The sequence below is a fragment of the Schistocerca piceifrons genome, chromosome 6 (genome assembly GCF_021461385.2).
Source record: "Schistocerca piceifrons isolate TAMUIC-IGC-003096 chromosome 6, iqSchPice1.1, whole genome shotgun sequence".
In the NCBI taxonomy this organism is placed as follows: Eukaryota; Metazoa; Arthropoda; class Insecta; order Orthoptera; family Acrididae; genus Schistocerca; species Schistocerca piceifrons.
This window is the reverse complement of record NC_060143.1, coordinates 113219033-113241989: the sequence shown is the minus strand read 5'-3', so window position 1 is coordinate 113241989 and position 22957 is coordinate 113219033. Positions and strand designations below refer to the sequence as shown.

The 22957-nt window shown below is 35.3% G+C and overlaps 1 protein-coding gene across 3 annotated transcripts in view; it reads right to left on the bottom strand.

Annotated features, from left to right (window-relative positions):
• LOC124802520 (A disintegrin and metalloproteinase with thrombospondin motifs 16) overlaps positions 1-22957 on the bottom strand; it is a 479986-nt gene that overhangs the window by 31880 nt on the left and 425149 nt on the right. For 2 of the 3 annotated variants that reach the window (XM_047263361.1, XM_047263363.1), the window contains exons 10-12: positions 22215-22270; positions 13249-13375; positions 4492-4656 (exon numbers count right to left, since the gene is read on the bottom strand). In XM_047263361.1, the coding sequence (XP_047119317.1) occupies positions 4492-4656; positions 13249-13375; positions 22215-22270 (348 nt within the window). Of the gene's footprint in view, positions 1-4491; positions 4657-13248; positions 13376-22214; positions 22271-22709; positions 22763-22957 lie in introns of all 3 variants that reach the window. The other variant, XM_047263362.1, reaches the window with a different exon arrangement.

Genomic DNA, 22957 nt, shown 5'->3' with positions numbered 1-22957 from the left:
GTGACATTCCTGGGCATCCAGATGGATAACAAACTGTGTTGGCACCATCAGGTAAATTAAGCAAAAAGCTCAGTTCTGCCTGCTTTGCAGTTACAAATATTTCTCATTGCTTTGGCCTGAAGATGGAATTGTTAGCATACTTTCATTCAGTATTGTCTTCTGAGGCAATGCAGCCAAGGTCAGATAAGCAGTTATTCTACAGAAGTGGGCAGTAAGAATACTGTATAAAGTTGATGACTCGACATCTTGCAAAAGACTCTTCAGTGGCCTACAGCCTACACATCCCTCCTCAGAATGGAATTTTCCATCCTGGTGAAAATATCTGTAGCAGGTTGCCAGTAGACTTAAGGCAGGAAACTGAAAATTCTGAGTATTAAAAAAATCAACTGAAAGAATAATTTATTAGCCACTCCTATAAATTATCAGAAAATCTGCACCTGTGGATGCAAATTCTGTATAGCTCTAATGCTTTCATTAAACATTTCTAGACTTCAACTACATCTATAGTCTACAAAACATCATGAGGTGCATGGCAGAGGGTACGTCCCATTCACGTATGGAGCAGGGGAAGAATGATTGTTTGAATGCCTCTGTGCTTATCCTCATGGTCCCTGAGTGAGCGATACATAAAGGGTTGTAGTATATCCCTAGAGTAATCATTTAAAGCTATTTATTGAAACTTTGTTAGCAGACTTTCTTGGGATAGTTTACAGCTTTCTCCAGTATCTCTGTGACACTTTCCCATGGATTAAACAAACCTGTGACCATTCATGCTGCCCCTCTCTGTATACATTCGATATACCCTGTTAGTCTAATCTGGTACGGGTCCGACACACTTGAGCAGTATTCTAGGACGGGTCACATGAGTGATTTGTAAGCAGTCTCTAGACTGATGGCATTTCCCTAGTGTTCTACCAATAAACTGAAGACTACCACCTGCTTTACCCACGACTGAACCTATGTGATCATTCCATTTCATATCCCTACAAAGTGTTACACCAACATATTTATATAAGTTGGCTGATTCCAACAGTGACTCACTGATGTTATAGTCACCGTATGCTATATTTTTTTTCATTTTGTGAAGTGGACAATTTTACACTTCTGAATATTTACAGCATGTTGCCAGTCTCTGCACCATGTTGAAATCTTATCAAGATCTCACTGAATATTTATGCAGCTTCTCTCAAATAGTACTTCATTATAGATAACTTCATCATGTGTTAAAAGCCTGATTTTACTGTTAATATTGTCTGCAAGGTCATTAATATGCAACATGAACGGCAAGGATCCCAACGCACTTCCCTGGGGCACACCCAAAGTTACTTCTACATCTGATAATGACTCTCCATCCAAGGTAACATGCTGTGTCCTACCTACCAAAAATCCTCAATCCCATCACAAGTTTCACTTGATACCCCATATGATCGTACTTTTGACAGTAAGCATAGGTTCAGTACTGAGTCAAATGCTTTTCGGAAATCGAGAAACACTGCATCCCCATGACTGCTTCGATCCAAACCTTTCACAATATCATGTGAGAAAGTGCAAGTTCGGTTGCACATAATTGCTGTTTTTGGAATCCATGCTGATTTGCATTGAGGAGGTCATTTTTTTCAAGATATTGCATTATGTTTGAGCTCAGAATATGTTCTTAGATTCTACAACAAATTTATGTCAAGGATGGGATGGTAGTTTTGTGGATCACTCCTACTACCCTTCTTGTAGACAGGTGTGATCTGTCCTTTTTTTCCAAGAACTGGGCATGGTTTTTTGTTTGAGGGATCTTCAATAATTTATAGTTAGAAAAGGGGCTAACATAGATGCAAATTGAGGATAGACTCTGAAAGGGATTCCATCAGGGCCTGGAGAATTTGTTCAATTTTGACGATTTCAGCTGTTTCTCAACACCACTGACATTAATATGTATTTCATTCATCTTTTCAGTGGTCTGAGGATTAAATTGGGGCAACTGTCCTGTGTTTTCCATTGTAAAGGAACATTTTAAAATGGAGTTAAACATTTCAGCTTTTGCTTGCTACCCTCAATTTCAGTTCCTATCTCATTCACTAGGCACTGGACACTTACTTTGGTGCCAGTAGGGGCCTTTACATATGACCAGAATTTCTTTGGACTTTGTGAAAGATCATTTGACAATATTCTGCTATGGTAGTCACTGAAGCCATCAGGCATTGCTCTCTTGACAGTCAAATGCTTTTCATTCAGCATATCTCTATCTATACCCCTACACTCTGTTTTACACCTATTGTGTAGCAATCACTGTTTCTTTAGAAGATTCTATACAGTGACTGTATACCATGGAGATTCCCTCCCATTATGAACTGTTCTTCTGGGAACAAGCCTATCCAGTGCATAGGCAACTATTCTTTTAAACTTGAACCATAATTCTTCTACATACTCCTAACCTGTGCTGAAAGTTTCAAGTTCCTCATTGAGATAAGACATTACTGATTTTTTTTATCTAGTTTACTGAACATGTATATTTTTCTGCTTGTTTTAGTTGTCCTTTGTACTTTGGTAATCATTGTTGCCACAACTGCATCATGGCCACTGATACCAGTTTCGATATGGACATCCTGAAAGAAGTCAGGCCTATTTGTTGCCATTAGTTCTAATTTATTTCCATAATGAGTAGGATTCCTAACTATCTCTTCTAGGTAGTTTTCAGAGATGGCATATAGTAAAGTTTCACAAGATGTCTTAACATGTCCACCACTAACAAAATTGTAATTTTTCCCATTAATTGTTGGATGAATAATGTCTCTACCAATGATTACAGTATGACTGGTGAACTTCGTAAAAGTGAACTGAGGTTTTCTCTGAAGTTTTCGGTTCCATCAGGAGAAGAGTGTGGTGGGTGATGGACGAATCCAATTATCATTTTCAACCCAGCCCTGATACTGAGTCTTGCCCAAACAATCTCACATGCAGCTTCAATTTCTATCTCGGTGTGTTTGAGTTTTTTGTGCACTGTGACATACACACTGCCTCAATTTCCATTTGCCTATCCTTTCGATACATACTTAAATTTTCCTCAAAAATCTCACTGCTATCAATTTCAGTTTTCAATTAGCTTTCTGTACTTAGTATTATATGAGCTTCACTGTTTTTCATGAGTGCTTCAAGCACTGGCACTTTGTTACAAATGCTGTGGCAGTTTACCATTAGGATTTTAATAATCTCTCCTGTGGGAGGCATTTGTTTCAATATTATCTTATACTTCTGGGTTTCCTACAGCCATTGTTATCTGGATTGGAGGAGTCACCTAATCTATAAAACCTCTGTGTGCAGCCTGAGTAGCAGCCTCTGATTTGTAGTGCACAGCTGACCTATTTAGGGTAACCCTACAGTTCTAACACTATGGCACAAGTCCAGGAAGTGGCAGCCTGGCTTGTCACAGAACTTTTGAATTCTCTGGTTCAGTTCTTCCACTCAACTCAGAAACAAAGGCCCATGATCAGTTCTGGGGACGATGCTGCAAATTGTGAGCTTCGATGAAACTCCACACGCAAAGCTGGTCTTCTCAACCTTCTCTGCCACTCACTGTAATGACCCAAGAATGAATTCAGGGCCAAGACAACAGGCATCATGTGTTCCAATGTGCACCATAATCTGCAGTTGGTTGCGCCCTGTTCCCTCAATGGCTGCTGGAATAGCTCGTTCAACATGTTGAATGAGGCCCCCAGGCATACACAGTGAGTGCATCTGGTGTCCTTTTCTGCCCCTTTCTGGCATTTTCCTAAGAGGTACCAACATTCACCATGCATTTGAACTGCTGTCAGTTAATAGACCCCTACCTTTTTGGATTTGCCTCCTCCAGACACCCGTCAAAATAGGTTTACCCAAGACAGGTGAAGTGAGTCTCACTGGCTCAGTTTGAATTTCAGTGAAATACAGCACCTCAAACTTGTTGGTTATGGGGGTCAGTACAACACCATGAGTCCTCCCTGGTCCCCGTCCATCCTGTACAGGATGCTTGGATCTACCATTGATGCGCCACTCGCAATCAAGTGGACAGGTAAGGGCAGATTCTGTACTTTCTGCAGAGGAGACAGGATCCACTGGAGAGGAGTGTACTTGAGTTACCGCTGGTACAAGTATCATAGGTACACGACTCTCTGGAGCTCTTCCAACACACCAAATTGCAGCAGCTGTCAATTGTAGTCATGGCCATTTCCAGCTGCTAACTAACGTCAACCAACTCATCCCGTGTTTGAGAACAGCATTCACAGTGGGGCTCCATTTTGGTTGGTGCAATGTATTACAAGGCACTGAACAAATAACTTTAAAGTAAGCCTGCTGATTATCTTTTAATCTATTCAATGCTTTGCCAGTATAAAGACAGGTGATAGTGGTCTGTGTAAAGTGAAATAAATGCTTTGTGCAGCTGTATTCAGAAACACTTTTTTAAAGATTTCCAGTTTTTATTCACAGAGTGACTCAGCTGTTTCTAGTTCCTAAATAACTCACTTCAGAAAATGGTGAAAAGATGCAACACTGCACGATGACCACCGGAATCCTTTTTCAGTGTGTCTCAAGTCACTCATGATGTAGCCATCCTCCCATCGGCACTTCTCTGCTCCAGGGCCACCAAGGTAGCTTGGAGGGGGTGAACCATCGTGAACTGCTCCCAACCTGCAAATGACATAATATGAAAGAAACTTATCTACATACGCACTCCAAAAAACTGTCTGAAGCATTATTTTCATTTCTTATTTTGCTTTTTATATTTTAATAATTATGAAGAAAGATATACAGAAGATATGAGTTATATATAGTTATAAAGGCCTCTTCTTTCATGTTCTTGCTTATACCCTGTCTTTAATGGCCTCATCAGCTACAAAATGTTAAATCTTAAACTTTAAATGATTAATGGAAAATCTCATATAAAGATGTGAAACAAATACTAACAAAGAGATAGAGGGGACCTCCCATTTTCCTTTCCCTGTTGCTTCATAACCTGGGTTGTGAGTAACTGAATATCCTTTCCCTTCTTCCCTTTCTTTCCCCTCTCTCCTCCCCGATGAAGGAACATTTGTTCCGAAAGATAGGAATGTAAATTTTCAGTTCTGTTTTATGTGTATCTATCGGCTGTACTGAGCTGAGGTAAGTACTGGCCAGCCCCTCTATCTCTTTGTTAGTAAATCTTAAACTTTCTCATTTTCTATTTTTTAATCAACTCCACATTTAATCACAGTGTAGTACATGCCTCATGAACAGAGAATAGTTTTGGGTAGATGAAAGAAAGCAAAATTCAATCTTATTTACAAAAAGACTAGCAGAACAGATTCAATAACATATTCCAAGTTCAACACAATTAGCTGTATTGAACAAGCCAATCTTTCTCACAGATAGCCAGCAGAACTTGTACTATGCACATGATATAACTGGAAACTTATGAAAGACAATATATTCACATAGCTAGTTTTTCAAATGAACTGATATTTTTTTGAGAATCAAAATGCAGCATTTAATTTTGGACAGAAACTCAAGAGACAGAAGAACTACCATTGGTTGCATTGAAGGAAGTATGTAAGACTGCCAGTATTCATTTTATGAAATTCAGTGATTAGTCTGGAAGGGACATAAAATGCAGTAACAAAATGCATAGCTTTCCTTAAAACCATTTAAGGTTGTGAAATGTAAGTTCTAAAAATGGTGGTAGGAGAAAGATTCTACCAGAGCCCTTCCTTACCATGAAGATTAGTGTACAGCATTTGAATTTCTATTTTGGCTTTGTCTGCTAAAAAGACTGTGAGTAGTCAGAAATGGTAACAGGCACGTCAGGCTACAAATCAAACAAAATATTTCCAGTGAAGTGTGATAGTGAGAGTCTGCTTGGGCTTTGTGATGAGAAATTACCCTCTGTAATAGGATAACTTGCTAAGAATATAGAGCAATAATGGATGAGATAGCAGATCAAGATGAAGTTGAATAGTTAGTATCAAAAAAGTTACTGAGATAAAAATTATGGAAGGAAAGGAAACCAGCTGAAAAGTACTGGAATAAGAATGTGTTACTCAAAAACGACTGAAGATCTTCTTCATCTGACTGACTGCACCAAATGGAAAAGATGAATTACTTGGTGGACAGTTTTAACAATAAATGCAGATTTCTCACATATATGTGATAAAGAAAATGATATTACAGGAATAGAGATAGAAGGACAAAAAAGTAGTAAAAAACTATTCTATCTTTTGGATCTGTCAGTTTCTTCCTTTGGGAGGAAAGGATGATAGATTGGGGAGGCAGGGGGGAGTGGGGGAGGGGGGGGGGGGGTTGGCTGCAAAGGAGGGGCAGGGCACTTAGAACCCAGGAGGACAGGAAACTACCTGTTGTGGACTTGATAAAGGTCACTGCAAAAGTATACAGACAACTTCAGTAACATTTCATCCCACTGCAGTGATTTCAAATAGTCCCTAAGTGTGAAAATAGTGTAATGTTGCGCACTTTATTACATATTAATATAAATGCAAGATGGCCAAACTAAAACTGGTCTAGAAAATGTGTATAAACCTGACAAGAAAAAAGTTATCTCATTTAATTAGTGTAGCCTGCTACTCTCATATGCAACGGTGTTTGTGCCAGTTCCTGATGGCCACTTTTCTGCATAGATTCTGATGGTCAATTTTCTGCACAGATTGTGTTGTCACAAAATTGTACTTTGAGTACCCAGTTCGTGTTCCACTATGCAAAATTTGAGAATTACTGCAAGCTGTTCCAACAATGCGCTCTTGTAATTTTCAACAATACAATACTTTTATGAAGGATGGAAAGGTTTTGATTAATCTGTTTGACACAATATCTGTTATGTCAGCCAGACGATAAAAATAAAGATTTCCAAGGAATGACTTTTTACAATTTCAAAATACAGCTCAGTGAGTTCCCTCAGCAATTATATTTGGCATTATGGGATTCTTCTCTGTGTGACCATGACCAGGAAATACAGACAACAAAAGTAACTGTTCTCAGTAAGAGCAAGTAAGAGTAATTGTACATTAGCTTATCACAGGAGAAAATCTGAAAATTCTAAGTACAAAATAACAGAATCTTAAATGAAAACTCAAAATAGCATCCTAATGTAAATTCACAATACAATAAAATGAGAAAATTGCAAAAGGTAGTAATTATCACAATAATTAAGCAATTTACTGAACAGCACGCAGCTGAAGGCCGGGCAAGAGAAATTTAATGACGCTAGGAAATAGGAAAACTGGCACAAAACCACCATAATGAAAAAATTCTAAGTGGGATACAAATAATGGATGGACCACTCAATACCTAAACTATATGATTAGTAGTTACTTTTACCACTTACATTAGTTATAATTATAATTAAAAATTAAGCAGGTCAACTTTCATGCAGTAACAGTAGGTCATGTCAACTAAGAGAATATGCAAAAAAAGAAATGCCTAAAGTAGAGTTTAAAATATGCTACCTCAATATTCAGGGCATGGCAGATAAAAAACTTAATTGTCAACGAATTTTCAAATGAAAACATGATAGATATTCTATGTTTAAGTGAACATTGGTGTAAAGAGGATGATCTTGGGTACAAAGTATTGGATAATTACATACTACTTAGTTGCTATTGCAGAAAACAGCACTTACGTGGTGGGGTAGCAATATATGCAAAAATACCTCTTGCACCAAACTGTGGCAGGATAGATCTCAATACCCTTTGTGATGAAATGCATTTTGAAATGTCAGGTCTAGTAATTGAGAGCCTTAAGCTAATGGTAGTAGTAGTGTACAGGCCACCTAGTGGTGACCCCCATATCTTTCTGGAGAAACTTGAGGAACTCTTAATGTACATATGTATACCGAAATGGAAAAAATACAATGTTGTCATTGGAGGGGATATCAATTCAAGTTTTGATGTCTTGCAGGACAGAAAAACTGTGACAGAGCTCAAAAATGTGCTTCGACAATTTAACCTGTACTATGTTAACTGCAAACCTACCAGAGGCTCATCCTGTCTAGACAATATATTTACAAATATTAAGAGAACTTGTATGTCCACTGATATAATTAGTTTCCCTTTCTCAGATCATGATGCAGTATATCTTAGTCTTAATAATGTAACTTCAGACTGCACCAAACCAGAATCTAAAACTGTGACTACTAGACCAGTGAGCAGAGAGAGGATGGATAGGTTTAGACATGCCCTCACTTATTTCAGTTGGGACACATGTTTTAATAGGCTTCAACACTGTTCAGCTGATATTGTATTCACACAGTTTTGTCCATCTTTTTAAATGTATTTGAAAATAACATCCCTCTGAAAAAACGTACAGTGAATATTAGTAGTAATTACAAGAAAAGGAAAACGAAGGAACGGTGTACTCCACAGTTAGGGCAATTGAAAAATACTGTTATGCTGTATTCTAGTCTGTACAAAACCAGTAAGTCAGAACTGTATAAAGTCCTGTATGCTAAAGCTAAATGCAAGTATAGGACGGCAATAAATGAAGCAAAGAAACTGCATAACATAGTAAACATTGATAAATCTAACAATAAATGCAAGAAGGCCTGGAGTGTAATAAACTCCATTGCACACACTAAACACAAAGAGGAAATTGCCATTACCCCAGAAGAATTTAATAAATATTGCATTCAGTCCATTGAAGAAATTATTAGTTCAATAATCAAACCACCTGAAAATGCACTTAGTATTATGGACAGCTGCTTTGAAAAGCTTCCCCCAAGCACCTTCACTTTCACAGAAGTGAGCCCAAATAATATCCTAAAAATAGTGAAAAATTTCAAACCTTCAGTTAGTGTTGATTACTATGATATGTCATGTAATTTGTTGAAAGATGTTATTGATTGTGTGATTTATCCTTTAACCTTCTGTGTTAACAAATGCCTAGTTGCAAGTAAGTTCCCCGACATACTAAAAATTTCTAGAGTTGTGCCCATATACAAAAAAGGGGAAAAGAACTGTCCCGCTAGTTACAGACCTACTTCCATAACCCCAGTTTTTTCAAAAATTTTAGAAACGATTATGTATGAGCAAGTTAGTGCCTACTTGGGTAAACTAAATATAATTAGTGATAAACAGTTTGGATTTAGGAAAGGTAAATCCACAACGGATGCAATGGACTCCCTCGTAAAATTAGTCCTAGATGTGTTCGAGGCTACATTTTGTGACCTCAGCAGAACCTTTGACTGTGTAGAGCATGACACTGTGCTGAATAAGCTAGTTTACTATGGTTTTGATGACAACAGTATAAATATGTTCAGGTCTTTTCTAGAGAACCGTCAACAAGTTGTGTGCATTGGTAGGGAGAAATCAAATTTGGTTAATGTTAGGTACGGAGTGCCTCAAGGGCCGATGCTTGGACCCTTACTGTTTATACTAATGATTAATGACCTGCCCTTATTCATAAATTCTCATACAATATTGTATGCTGATGACACATCTTTTCTACATAAAAGCTCTGATCCAGGTACACTGAAAACACTGACCGAAAATACCCTTGCTCAGTCCTCATTATGGTTCAAAGCTAATGACTTCTTGCTAAATGAAAACAAAACCCAGACACTTTACTTTAGCCTCAAAGAGATTCCTAACTACCAGGAATTAGAAAGTGTTAAATTTTTAGGTGTTACTATTGACAATAAATTGACGTGGGAAACACACATTAAAAATATATTGGCTAGGCTTTCAAGAGTTATTTATCTAATTAGAAATGGAATTTTACTGTGGGGTAGTAGCTGTCATGTAAATGACATTTTACTTTTACAGAAGAAAGTAATAAGAATAATAACGGATTCTGATAAAACAGAACATTGTAAACCTCTGTTTATTAAATTGCAGTGTCTTACAGTAGTAAACTTATTCATCTACAATGTTTTAATGTACATTAGAAACAATGTGTCTAATTTTGTGTTGAGAGGTGATATTCATAGCCATAATACTAGAAACAGAACATCTGTAGATGTACCATATCATAGATTATCAAAATCACATAACTCTTACCTAGTTCTGGGACTAAGGATGTTTAATAGACTAAGTGCTGACTTTAAAGAACTGCCTGTAAATATCTTTAAAGCTAAATTATACAAGCTACTAGTGAACAATCCATTTTACACCATTGATGAATTCTTTGAAGATGAAAATACTGTATTCTAACATGTATCTATTTTATGTAAACCAATTTACATCGATATAGTAGTTTATATAGAAATCTATGCTCTTGACGTTGTCTATTGCTGTAATCAGCTGAACGACAATAAAATTATTATTATTATTATTATTATCTATAAAAGGAGTTTGTCCCTAAAATCTAAAAAGCTGGTACACCCCACATCTAAGTAGAATAAGAATCTTAGTGCTACTCTGACATGATAGATACAAGCACAATATTGCTGACAAGGAAATGTGTATGAAAGTGAAAAAATTTGCAGGTCTGAAATCAAGGCAGCTAAGTGCAAAGCAAATGATACATATATACTGAACTCAGTGAATAAATGCAAATCTGCATGGGAAATTATTAAAACAGACACTAACTGTGATGATAAAGTATACCAGACACCAGTTCCATCTCATATTCTAAATGAAAATTTTGTCAGTCCTCAATCAGATAACAGCATACTGGAGAATGTAAGTAAGGTATAGGCACTGCTGCCGGCAGTGAACAGTAATCAAACAGACAGCTTTCACTGGATTTGGGTAACTAAGAAGATGGTCAATGAATCAATAGCTACGCTCAGTAATCCTAGAGCAGATAATTACAATGGTCTCTCAAATTATATTATTAAATGTATCAGAAACCAAATTGTAATGCCACTGACTAACATAATCAACAAAATTTTTGATGAAGGTAATCATCCAGGGTGTTTAAAAATATCTGTAGTTAAACCAGTACATACGAAAGGAGATACAGCACCTCCAGATAACTATCAACCATCATTTATACCAATAATATAAAAAATAATAGAATACTGCATCCATAAACAGATGAGTCAATATTTTGGTTTCAGACCCAGCTTCTCTATAGTCAAAGCAGTTGAGAGTATTGTATCAAAAATATACAATTGTTTTGACAATAAAGACATAATCCGTGCAACACTATTGAACCTCAGGAAAGGTGTTGATATGGTCTCCCACATTATTCTCATAAAAAGGCTCTACCACTACGGAGTGAGAGAGAATGCTCTGTGTCTAAGGCAGTCATACTTGGACAATAGAAAACACTTAGTTAAGGTAAATAATCAAATGTCAGAATGTCTTCCAGTTGTAAAGGGCACACCTCAAGGATCTGTTCTTGGACCTTTCCTTTTCATTATTTATATAAATGATTTATCTGCAGTTGTATCATGTGATGCATTGCTATATGCTGATGACACAACACTCATCACATGTGATGCCCAATCTTGAAAATGTGCAACACAGCACGTCAATGGCAATGGAGAGGTGCACTACTTGGTTTGAGGCAATTGTAGTGAAGAAGAATGACAGTAAAACTGAAGCTATTGTATTTAATCTGAATGCTCCCAGTCATCATAACAAAACAGGAAAATTACAAGGATTTCCTATAGATCAAAAGCTCAGCTGGGATATTCACACAGGGAGGATATGTGCAAATTCGCACATGCCATATATCTGCTGTATAAGCTGAGGAGCAGTGTCAGTAAAGAACTTACGTTATATGCATATTTTGCATTCTTCCATTCACACCTGAGTTGTGGAATACTATTATGGGACAATTCTGTAGGCTTAAAATTAGTGTTTAAATGGCAAAAGAAAGCCATAAGGTGCATAGTAGGACTTAGCTCATAAGAATCATGTTGAGATTATTTTAAGAAACTAAATATAATGACAATGCCTGGTCTGTATATTTACAACTGCGTTGTTTTCATTAAAGATAACGTGAGTAAATTTGACTTAAGGAGAACAGTTCATGATCATAACATAAGAAGTGGACATACAATTAATATGCCACATGCTAGACTTGCAAAGACACATAACAGTTACAAATATCTTGGTCCTGTCTACTTCAGCAAATTACCTGAAAATGCCTACACAGCGCTGGAAAATAAATTTAAAACTAGTCTTTCAAGGTGGATGAAAAGTAAAGTAATTTACTCTGCTCAAGAGTTATTTGAGTATGTGAGAAATTACCCACTTTCCTTATGAGAATTAACTATAAATTAACTGCAAACTATACATATGCCACACTGTGCAACTATTTCATGTATTTATTGTTGATTATCTGTTTGATTATTTATTTGTCATTCACTGAACAATGTAGTTCATTTATCTTTTAACTGATCTGTTAGGAAACTTCTCACTGTTATTGACATTTACACAACTATGTATTGCATCCAGCTTGGATTATTATATTGTAGTTAATAACATTTGTTATGTCGAAGTTTATATTATTATTATTGTGTTAACACTGACGACACCAACTGAATGTAAATATGCTCAACGGTGGAATAAAACATTTGTGTTTGTATAACCCCACCACATTCTAAATAATATACTGTAGTATTAACATTAAATATGGTACAGAGAATTACAATACTTTGGTAATACAAACAACTATTCACTAGTTGTCCAGGTGAATAATCAACTGTGTGGGTATGTGTGGTTATGTTAGTGCAGACCAAAAATGGGGTGCATATATTTTCAGAATTAATTGTCCAGGACCTCAGAGATGGAAAAACAGAACATGGAAATGCAATTAGGCAAGGGTAAAGGCTTCCTGACGAAGGAGCTGAATGTATCGGAATATTTACTTTTTAATCTCTAGCTCATGTTTTTGACTTACATAGTGTACACAGTCTATTATTAGCACATAATTTAGAATTTTGGCTGTTACAGATTTGTATAAACAATGTTTGTTTGTGGCTCCAAGATTTCAAGTAACTTTCCTTCCCTTCACATGCACCTCTTCCTGAATTTTTTTAAAATTTTGTTCTAAAAGGTAACTGCTCTTAAAGTACTTAAGCTTGAGATTTGCAATTTTATTGATCCTCCAAGCATTCCATTTCATTTGTGCACTTATATGTCTTGTTGTAATTCTTTATGTTTTCATCAATTTCTTAAAAAAACTTTTATATATATATTCAACATGTAGCCATATTTAAAAATTAAGTTGTGATGTGTATGTAAAATGACTTGTTCCACATCGTTACAATTTGTTGTGCCAAAGATTCATGGAATATGAAACTAACTAACTATATTCAACCTTTCAATAATGCTAGGTACTTACAAGTGTCCAACTTCATGTGCACCAACAATGATTCCTGAGAAGCCACCGGTATCTTCAATAATGGCCACACTGTTAACTTTCTCAAGCCTCTTGTTCACAACACAAGCACCACCAACATAAGCGAAACCTAAATAAAGTAAAATAATGAAATTAAGTCTTGCAAAATGTCCTCAGATGTATTTTAAGTTATACACACAAGGTGTCAGCTAAAATCTTACTTACTGTCTCATACCTAACTATAGTACGTTATCATCAAAATATCATAAATTTCCTTTCAAATTAAGTCATTAGCAGTGAGCAGAATGAACTGAACACAATCAATGAGGTTTCATTTTTTTATTGTGATGTAACTATTTATTCCTCAAAATATGAAAAGATTATAATATACACATACTTGATTATGCTTGTGGAATAAATGAAATCATTTTTAATATTGTATGGCAGAAAGAGATTGCCTCATGATTTACATTAGTGCGTGTCTGAAATAAAGGATGAAAATCAGTGGACCAACATAATGCAGGTAACATGGAGGAAAGTATAACAGTGGCACATGTTATGTTATATCCAAGTCGCAGGTGTCTTATCCATATGATCATCTCTTTTTTAATATCAGTGCATAGAAAGAAGATAGATGAAGTAAAAAATGAATTTGGAAACATTGAGTATGTAGTGTATATATAACTGATTGTTTGTGATGAACTCAGAACTGAAAATTGTTGTATACACTGAATCAAGCTATTTTACAATAGATTTGCAACTGCGATGGCACATAAACTTATTAAACAGAGAAAAATGTTGCTCTCTCTGAAAAGCATTTTTCTGTAATTAATTGCTTGCAGTAAAAGAGATGTAATAAATACTGTATAAATGTAACAATAACAATATGATGAATTTAAAAAATGTAATAAGAAAAAATTGAAATGCAACAAACAATAAATATGGGTAGCTTAAAGTGGAGAAAGATGTGGACAGAAACCTGATTTGTAAGAGCATTTTGGTAAGACATCATATATGAAAACAAATGATAAGTTGGAGAAATTCTGAAAAAATCTGGAGAATTATGCCACATTTATGATGTCGTACTATCATAGTAAAGGTTACAGAGTGTTGTGCAAGATACTTCCCTCAATTAACATCAATGCTGGGAAAATCTTTGTTGCCATATTAATAATGAGTTTGAAGTAAAAGCTGAAAGTGTAGATAGTTTTGACTTTAGCCGTGAAAATATCATTCTACTTGAGAAGGAACTGCATATAGAATTTTGAAAGGTAAGCGTATCTTAATGTCAATAAGAGACACAAATCTTTTTTTATCTTTACTTTCTTTCTTCCATCATCAGTCTTTCACTTAGCCAGTTTTGTAAGAACTTTTCTCTAAGAAATTCATTAAGACATTTTGCATTTATATTCTATTCATCTTGATTTTGCATACTCCCCTCACACTGTCCATTGTTTTTTGTAGCCTCAGCTTTTGAAGAAAAACTGCTACATTCAGTATCTGCATGAGCCACTGAGTATGTTCATGATATTCTGTTCACTGTTTGTAACTCTGCATGTAAACTACACATCTATACTCATTCCTAAAATTGTTTATTGAAATTCTGTAGCTGTTCTGAAGTATTATATACAAAACTTTCTCATCAACAGATCACAGAGAATAGCTTTATCTCAATTAAAAAGTACCTCTGGAAAAAGTAATTTGACATATGATTACATTGTTTTATGGCAGTTTCTGTTGGTTTAATATCTCAATGTTTAATTGCAGATTTGAACACACATGAAAACTGATACCTTTATTTTCACATTACAAATCAAACAAATAAATAGGGTTAGTTTTTTAAACAAACAGCACTACAAACCAATAATAGAATGGCAGTACTTGAGAGATGCATATTATTTGTTATACTGTTAAAATATGTTAAATGGAAATTTTGTTAATTGTTAATATTTAAGCCACACAACTTTTAATATCCAAAATCTTTAGTGGTTACTTTCTTGTTTGCATATATTGACTTAATGTATAAAATTTCACTGAACTACTTGAAAATATATTTATTAGTTTAGAATTTATAAGGAAAAATGCTTTTTGATCAATATTTTCTCATTCGAAATTCAGATATTTTGCACTGGTTTGTTACCTAACGTACAACTTATACTATATTGGTAAATTTATTCCTTAAGATGCACTAACATAATTCATTTCCAGCAGTCACATTTTTGCCCCAATAACAGAACAAGTAACCAACAACTGTGGCCATATGATGGTAAATATAAACTGGAAGCTTTAATTAAATAGTCAGTAGCCTAAACAAGGGGGTCTTGAACCAAAATTTGTATAATTCTTTATGAGCTTCAGGTTGTTGCACATCTCTCCTGCACACATTCTCTACTCTTGTTTATTTAGTTATTTATTTCTCTTTCTGGCAAGCACATAGTGCTCATGATGCTATGAACTGAAAACTTTATTATTATTATTTTTTTTAACACTCAAGAGTAGAGTTGATCATCCAATAGCAAAACATGTTGCTGAGTGCAAAATGTTCAGTTTGATTGGCCTCCTTCACAATCCTTGCCATCTAGATTCTTATCCCAAACACCAGCTTCTCTGATTTACCTAGATGGAAATAGTCCTTGCAACAAACACTTCCTTCAATTGCATAATACTCATGGGATCAGTCTCCACTTTCCCCTGCCCCACAACCGCATTCATCCATGTCCCATCAGCCTGACTTAACACATATGCACCCATACATCTTTCTCCACAGGCTCCTTTTTCTGCCGTTCAATCTCCTTTAGTCAATCTACTTCTCCGTGTCACTGTGCACTGCACGCCACACCACCTACTTGTGGCGAGTACAAGCTCACCACCTGCTACCTCTCCCTCCCAACTGTCAGCAACCCTTCCCCAATCCTCAGTTTGGTATAGTCACCCAGGACAATTATTTGAAGAGTTATTATCTTTACTCCTTAAATCACTCGTATGTCCATGTCCAATGCTTTTTGTCTGATAATTCACTTCAACTTTTCCTCACATGAGGAAGCAATTTACAACATTTTAAGAAGTGTATTTTCCCCCTTTTTGTATCTTCAGGCAGCTTTTCTCCCCCCCCCCCCCCCCCCTCCCTGCCCCTCTCCATGCCTGGGTACTGAAAGTCTACTAAAAAACCAAATGTTAGGCAGGTACAGGTTAACTTCATTTTCTTACATTTCTTTATCGTTTCTATTTATTTTACTTATTTTGTTGGAAATCCATAGCTTGCCACTATTTTCTTAATAGTAGCCTCTTAATAATAGCCTCAGTGCCTGACTGATAATACTGTCTACGCAATATGGGTACTTCATTAAACTAGCTTAAATATAATACAACTTCTATTTTGTCTTTCATGAAGGATTTCTGTTGGATACTTTGTTATTATAGTAAGGCCAAGAACTCCCAGCATTCTACTGCAGTTAAAGTCTCACAGTAACTTACGTATTTTATGAGCCACATAAGAATAGTGCTAATGAATTGCAATGGGACAAATCGGTTCACATTTATGATGTGAAACATACAAAACAAAATTAATGTAATTCTTGTCAGGTCTGCAGCTGCATCATTCAGTCAAATTGGCATAATATTTCAGAGATCCACCTGGCTGTCACCATCTTGAAGTGAGAACACTGTTTGCTACATCTCGACAGAACTGTTTCCTCCATTTTAAATTTTTTTTAATTAGTTTTCGTACCCTATCGCTGAAGGTAAAGTGGGCTGTTCTAGTAAGGGAAACCTCCCACAAGCCTTGGTCAGAATTTGGGAATGGGAAATGTTGTAACTCATTTTTATTAGGTCGCTTTCTTGTCTCTCTGTCTGTTCGGTACAAATTTTACAGTCAATTTTAAACTAACTTCTCGATGAGTTAGAGACTTTAGACTTTCAACATAGCTTAGAAGAGAATGATAATGAAATACTAGCTCATTTCCTTGTCTGTGTGGCCGAGAGTACTCTGTGTACCATTCTCACTTCCCGCTCTTCCTGTTCCGCTTGCGAATGTATCACGGTAAGAAGGGTTGCTGATAATCCTCTGTGTGAACTCAAATCTCTTTAATTTTTACCTTCACTGTCTTTTCACAAGATATACATAGGAGGAAGTAATATACTGGCTGACTCAGGTAAAGGGAAACAGCAATAAACCTGAAATTTGCCACATGTCTGTGTTGTTATCTTATCAAAATGTTTGAAATAGGTTGAATAATTTCTCACGCACACTAGACTAAAAAGCAGAAAATAATTATTTAAATAAAAAACCTTTATGATCCAACACTTTTTCAAATGGACTAAAAAGTATAAAATAATTTCTTCTAGCCCCATACAGATTCCTAACAAGACACAGACAGTCCTGAAAATTTGCACATGTAAATTTTTAATAATTATGATGATAATTGTAACATTTTAAACAAAAAACATTGGTTGCATGCAACAGATAACTGATCTAAGCAATAGATAATTGACCTAAGTCACTAACCATTTTATTGCACTGCAAATGGTATGAACTGTTATGCGATTTTCTCAACAATAACTACTCTTTTAATACTACTTACTATTATCTATTGCATGCACCCCACAGTTTTCATTTTAAACTGTACAAATACTGTCATAGCTATTAAAAATTCTCATGAATAAATTTTCAGGACCATCTGTATTCGGTTAGGAATCTGACTGATGTTAGGAGAAATTATTTTATATTTTTAGTCTGTTTTTTTAAATGTGTTATATTAAAAAGTTTTTTATTTTAATAATTATTTAATTTAATTGTGGTACAGTATGTGGCAGACAAAACATATGGAACCTGGTACAGGCGTATGTGGATGTGTATTTGTTGCTGTGTACACTGGGTAAAGTCAATAACATGCTCAAAGTGTAAAAGTGTACCTGACTGAGAGAACAATTTTATGTGGATCCTACTGTGAATGACAGTCGTTTCATACACCACAGAGAATCAAACTGCCTGTGAAAAAAATTGTTGCTGCTGGCCCTTGATCCAAAATGATTGCGTGACCCAGTTGAAGACCCCAAAAAAAAATATAATCAATTAATATGTTGGGGAAAGTTTATATAGTCTCAAAATTAATGTTATTTATCTGTGAAGGGAGCAGCATACATACACAAATTAATTATAGATAATAAATAAAAGAAGACAAGAACTACAGATGTGTACCGTGCAGATTATCTGAATATGTTGGAAAAATTATGGGATGTTTCCTTTGACAATTATGGGAAAAATAGGCTTTTTCCTTGTACAAACTATTACTTACTGAATTCAATGGGAAAAAAGCCATCCTTGAATAAAGCTTGCGCGTGTTTACCTAGACACTAAATCTGAGAGTCACATGGAGGCAAGTCCAGTTATTCAGTTGAACAAGCATGTAAGTTGATGGTGTTAGGACAGCATTATCTCTGACCTATTGATGTAAGGGACATAAGTCAGCAGTAATGGTATAACACATCATGTCTGCAGTGCAATCACATGGACTTTGGAGGTAGTATTACTCGTTATTCACATTTTACATAAGCATTTTTCCTGCATTAATATTTTGAATAATTTGTTTGAAATGTTTATTAAATAATTATGCAAACAAGAAGACAACATCATGCAAGGTTAAACACAACTTTTATTTCCACAATAGCATTTAAGAAAGCCATTTTAATATGTTAAATATTTTTTAAAAAGACCTGGAGTATCAGTAAGAAATGAAACCGGACAAAACTGTCACACCCATAAAAAATAGTTGCGATCAGCTCAAAAGACATGATCAGAATTTTCTTTTCTTTTACTAAAGAGAAAAAGAAAGATAACTGTGTGGAAAAGTGATATGAATCCACACAGGATACATCATTGAATTTAATGAAACCATCTGCTTTCTACTGATCATAAAGAACACATTATATGTTTCCATATCCAAACTTGAACATCTTTACTTTCCTGACATTTTCCCTGGCTTCTTGGAAAGTAAAATTGCTCCAGATTTCTTAACAATCAGCAGTTACATCATTTAGACAATGATCATTATTTGCATGGGTGTGGTTGTTTTATCTGTTTTTATTTTGTCTATTAACAATTTAGTTGACAGTAGAAAAAGTGAATCTTACCTTATACTTAATGTCCTCATGCCATGTGTGAACAAATAAAAATGAGAAATTACAGTAATTTAATAACTGATAAACAAATCTAAGTCAGTCAGTAGTCTGTAATACATTCTCTGTCCATGTGTTGGTTAAGAATTATCACGGGTTTTTTTCTCTTGGGAAGGGAAAACGTTTTCAGTATGAAATGGACACAATCATTCTACCTTTCTTTCCTTAAAGTTCGAATGTCTGTTACTCATGGGAGCAAAAATCACAAATACATACAATTTATCTCTTGGCAAAAATTTTGTGAAGCAGGAACTGCAGTCAGTTTAACAAATGCAAAAGTTGACTCAATGATTAACTCCACTTGATGTGTAATTAGTATTTTTACACTTTTCAGCATTGTCACTTTTGTTTCAAGACCAAAAAAATATTTGGGTGATTTTTGCTACTCCTCAAACAGCCAATGGAACTCCTTTGTAGTCAGAATTTTGTGACCCGTCTCAGTACCAGTAATGATGTGATGAATTGCCACTGAAGTAGCTGGAACATTTCACTACTTCCAGTTTTCGACAGTAATGCTCATCTTTAAATTCATTTGCTTTAAAAACTATTTCTATTTGAACATACATTTTAACAGCATGAAATTTTTTAAAATATGTTTTGTTGCATTAGAGTGATGATTATGTTGCACAGCGTGAAAGAGAAGAAATGAAGAGATCTTCCATAAGAAAGGGCAGTGTTCTTTCCTATGTAAATGCATATTGTGATTTTTCAAGGCAGTGCAAGAATACATCCCATATATTAAATGAAACTGACAGAAAAATTGGAAGGTGAGTTAATTATGCAGAAAAGTGATGGCAGGTCCTTGAGGAATGAGATGCACAAAAGAATATTGGTAGCTCATTAGATCATCTCATAGTATTAGTTGATCAGCTGTATGCCTGGCAGCCTGGAATGGGATGCACTCCTCACCCAAAGAACAATTGAGGAGCTACGTGGAGGAGAAACAGAAGTTTCAGTTTGGATAAGTTGACAATAACAGCTAGGAGAGTGATGTGCTAATCAAATGCTACTCCACAGTGGCATCCAATATTACAGTTGGTAGAGGATGACACAGTTCATGGTTCCCACGGCCCAGCTGCACAGTAATGATCTCAACACATCCTCCAGTCCACTGTTTATAAGTGTTTCAAATTTAGCAGTTTCCTTCCATGCTCTATGGTGTCAGTGAGTTGTAAAGATTTTTTACAGGTGGCTTACAATTACCCATACCATTAACAGTCCTCAGCTTCAACAAATCATCCAGCAATTCAGGCAGCACTGTATTGGTTCCCACATTTCTAGTGGTATTAGCATCTTCCCTGGATACATAAATTGGAAATTTCCTTTGTAACTGTGGTGTTGCAGTTTTCATGACTATTGGTGCAGAGAATACGTGGGCTCTAATTTCTGGATAACTGAAAAACTTGCACAAATTATTTAGGAATAAAAGAGATGACCCACTGAATGGCAGAAGCGCTGCGTTGTCAGTAGGTACACAAACAAAAGGTGCAGAGCTCTGCTAGCTTTCAGAATGAACTTCCTTTTTCAAGCTTGTTTTTCTACAAGCTTGAAAAGGGAAGTTCATTCTGAAACCTCTCAACGCTCTGTACCCTTTGTCTGTGTACTTATCGATGACACAGCGCTCCTGCCTTTCAGTAATTCATAATTCTCAATCAGAACTTTCCACAGATATTGAAAAACATGTACAACATTCTTCCAGGGCCTTGTTCACATTTGATTATTTCAGATACTTTCCAGTGCAAGAAATATGACTGCATTATTTAATCCTGAATGGCATTCTAGCTGATGAGCAGGTTAAAATTACTGTCTTTCTGCAGGTCATGAGCTTCTAACTTAATAACCAGGTTAGATATGAGGAGTGATGAGATATGAATCACATACAAATTTGTGAAAACATTTACTGGGGCTTAGTAAAAGATGAATGTGATAGGAAACAGCTATGGTAGATTCGAAATTTTCCAGGGATTATTCAACAGTTAAAAATATTCTGATCAATATATAATGGTTGCTAGTTCACACTTCCTTTCAGACATGTTGTGTAACAAGTTTCTTCAGTCTCTCTCTATTTTTTTTCAATGAGGTACAGCAAAAATTTAGTTACTATTAGCACAATACAATTGTATAAGTCTTCTGAAGAGATTTTCATGGGTATTTTCCATGCTCATTTTGGGTATTGAAATTTGTAGAAGGAGATCTGCCATCACTTTTCATTATGATACAATGTCTTGGTCTTTTAATTACTTTCTACATAATTTTGGTTCTTTCTTTGAAGAAGAAATATTGTTAAGTGTTCAGATGTGAAGAAAGTTTCAGTGTGGAAATCTCAAAATAAATTTTAGGCCCAAGGTATTTTACAGTCTTATTTATTGAAATTTTACATTTTTAATGATTTATTGTTAAATTATTTAGTCTTCTGTTGTTTGTCTCGGGGAATACAAATGGTGGTGATAGCACAGCACATTTTTTGCACATACAGGCATTATATTCTCAGGCTGCAAGCTAAAAAGAAGTGACAGCAGTGGCAAAAAGTTTCATTATCTGTCACTTTGGCAGTTAGTTGAAGTTTTGTAGCTATCTTATAACAGACTCCATTTATATGCATTAATAATGAATTACAGTTTACTTTTGTAAATTTGTTCTGAAAGTAAGATATTACATTTTTTATAAGTTACTCGTAATTAATGAAATAGCAAATATCATATATATGTGCTCTGCATCATCACCATTTTGTTTACAGAAGACTAGCCATGCAAAGTGAAATCTTGATTGTATTAAGGTCAGTCACTCAAACCTACCTGCGGTACCTCTGTTGCACACGTCATTAGCAAATTGTCTCCTGCACATGTCTAATCTGTAATTATAATAAAAGTGAAATTGTCTAAAATATAAACAGTTTTTTAAATTCATTCAGAGGACAAAACATCTTTAGAAATAACACAGTCACAAAGATATTAAACATATGTGAGGGTGAGCAAAAGATTACTGTGACTTTCTAAATGTAGCTTGTTACAATGTCTTGCCTAATTTGCTTGTTATAAGAAATTTTCTGCAAATCCAGAATGGAACCACCAGCTGTACACATTACAACCAAACACCACAGCATGTTAAAATGGGGATACACAGATAAAAAAAAAAAAAGAGAAACAGTCAAATGAACATTGAAAACTGCAATTACTTGCTCTCTTAATCATATCCCATCACCATCTGCTTCCCTTCACATTTTGTACAGACATACTATGAAGCTATATACAAAAGATGTTTCTGGAGGACGCTGAATTACAATCACGTACCGGCTGTTCCTTTGGTACAACGTCCTCCTTTCCTCCGTCGACACATATCATACCTACAGAGCAAGGAATATGTTACAGAACAAATTGAACATTTAATGAACAACAATAATTTTTAATAAAGTACTTCAGAATTCAGATAGTTTATTCTTGAAGGTGATGATCAACTGCTACATTTACAGCCAATTTTAGAATTCTATAATGAGGAGATGAAATAAAATTTTTGTGAAATCATGTAGAACTTTAAGTAT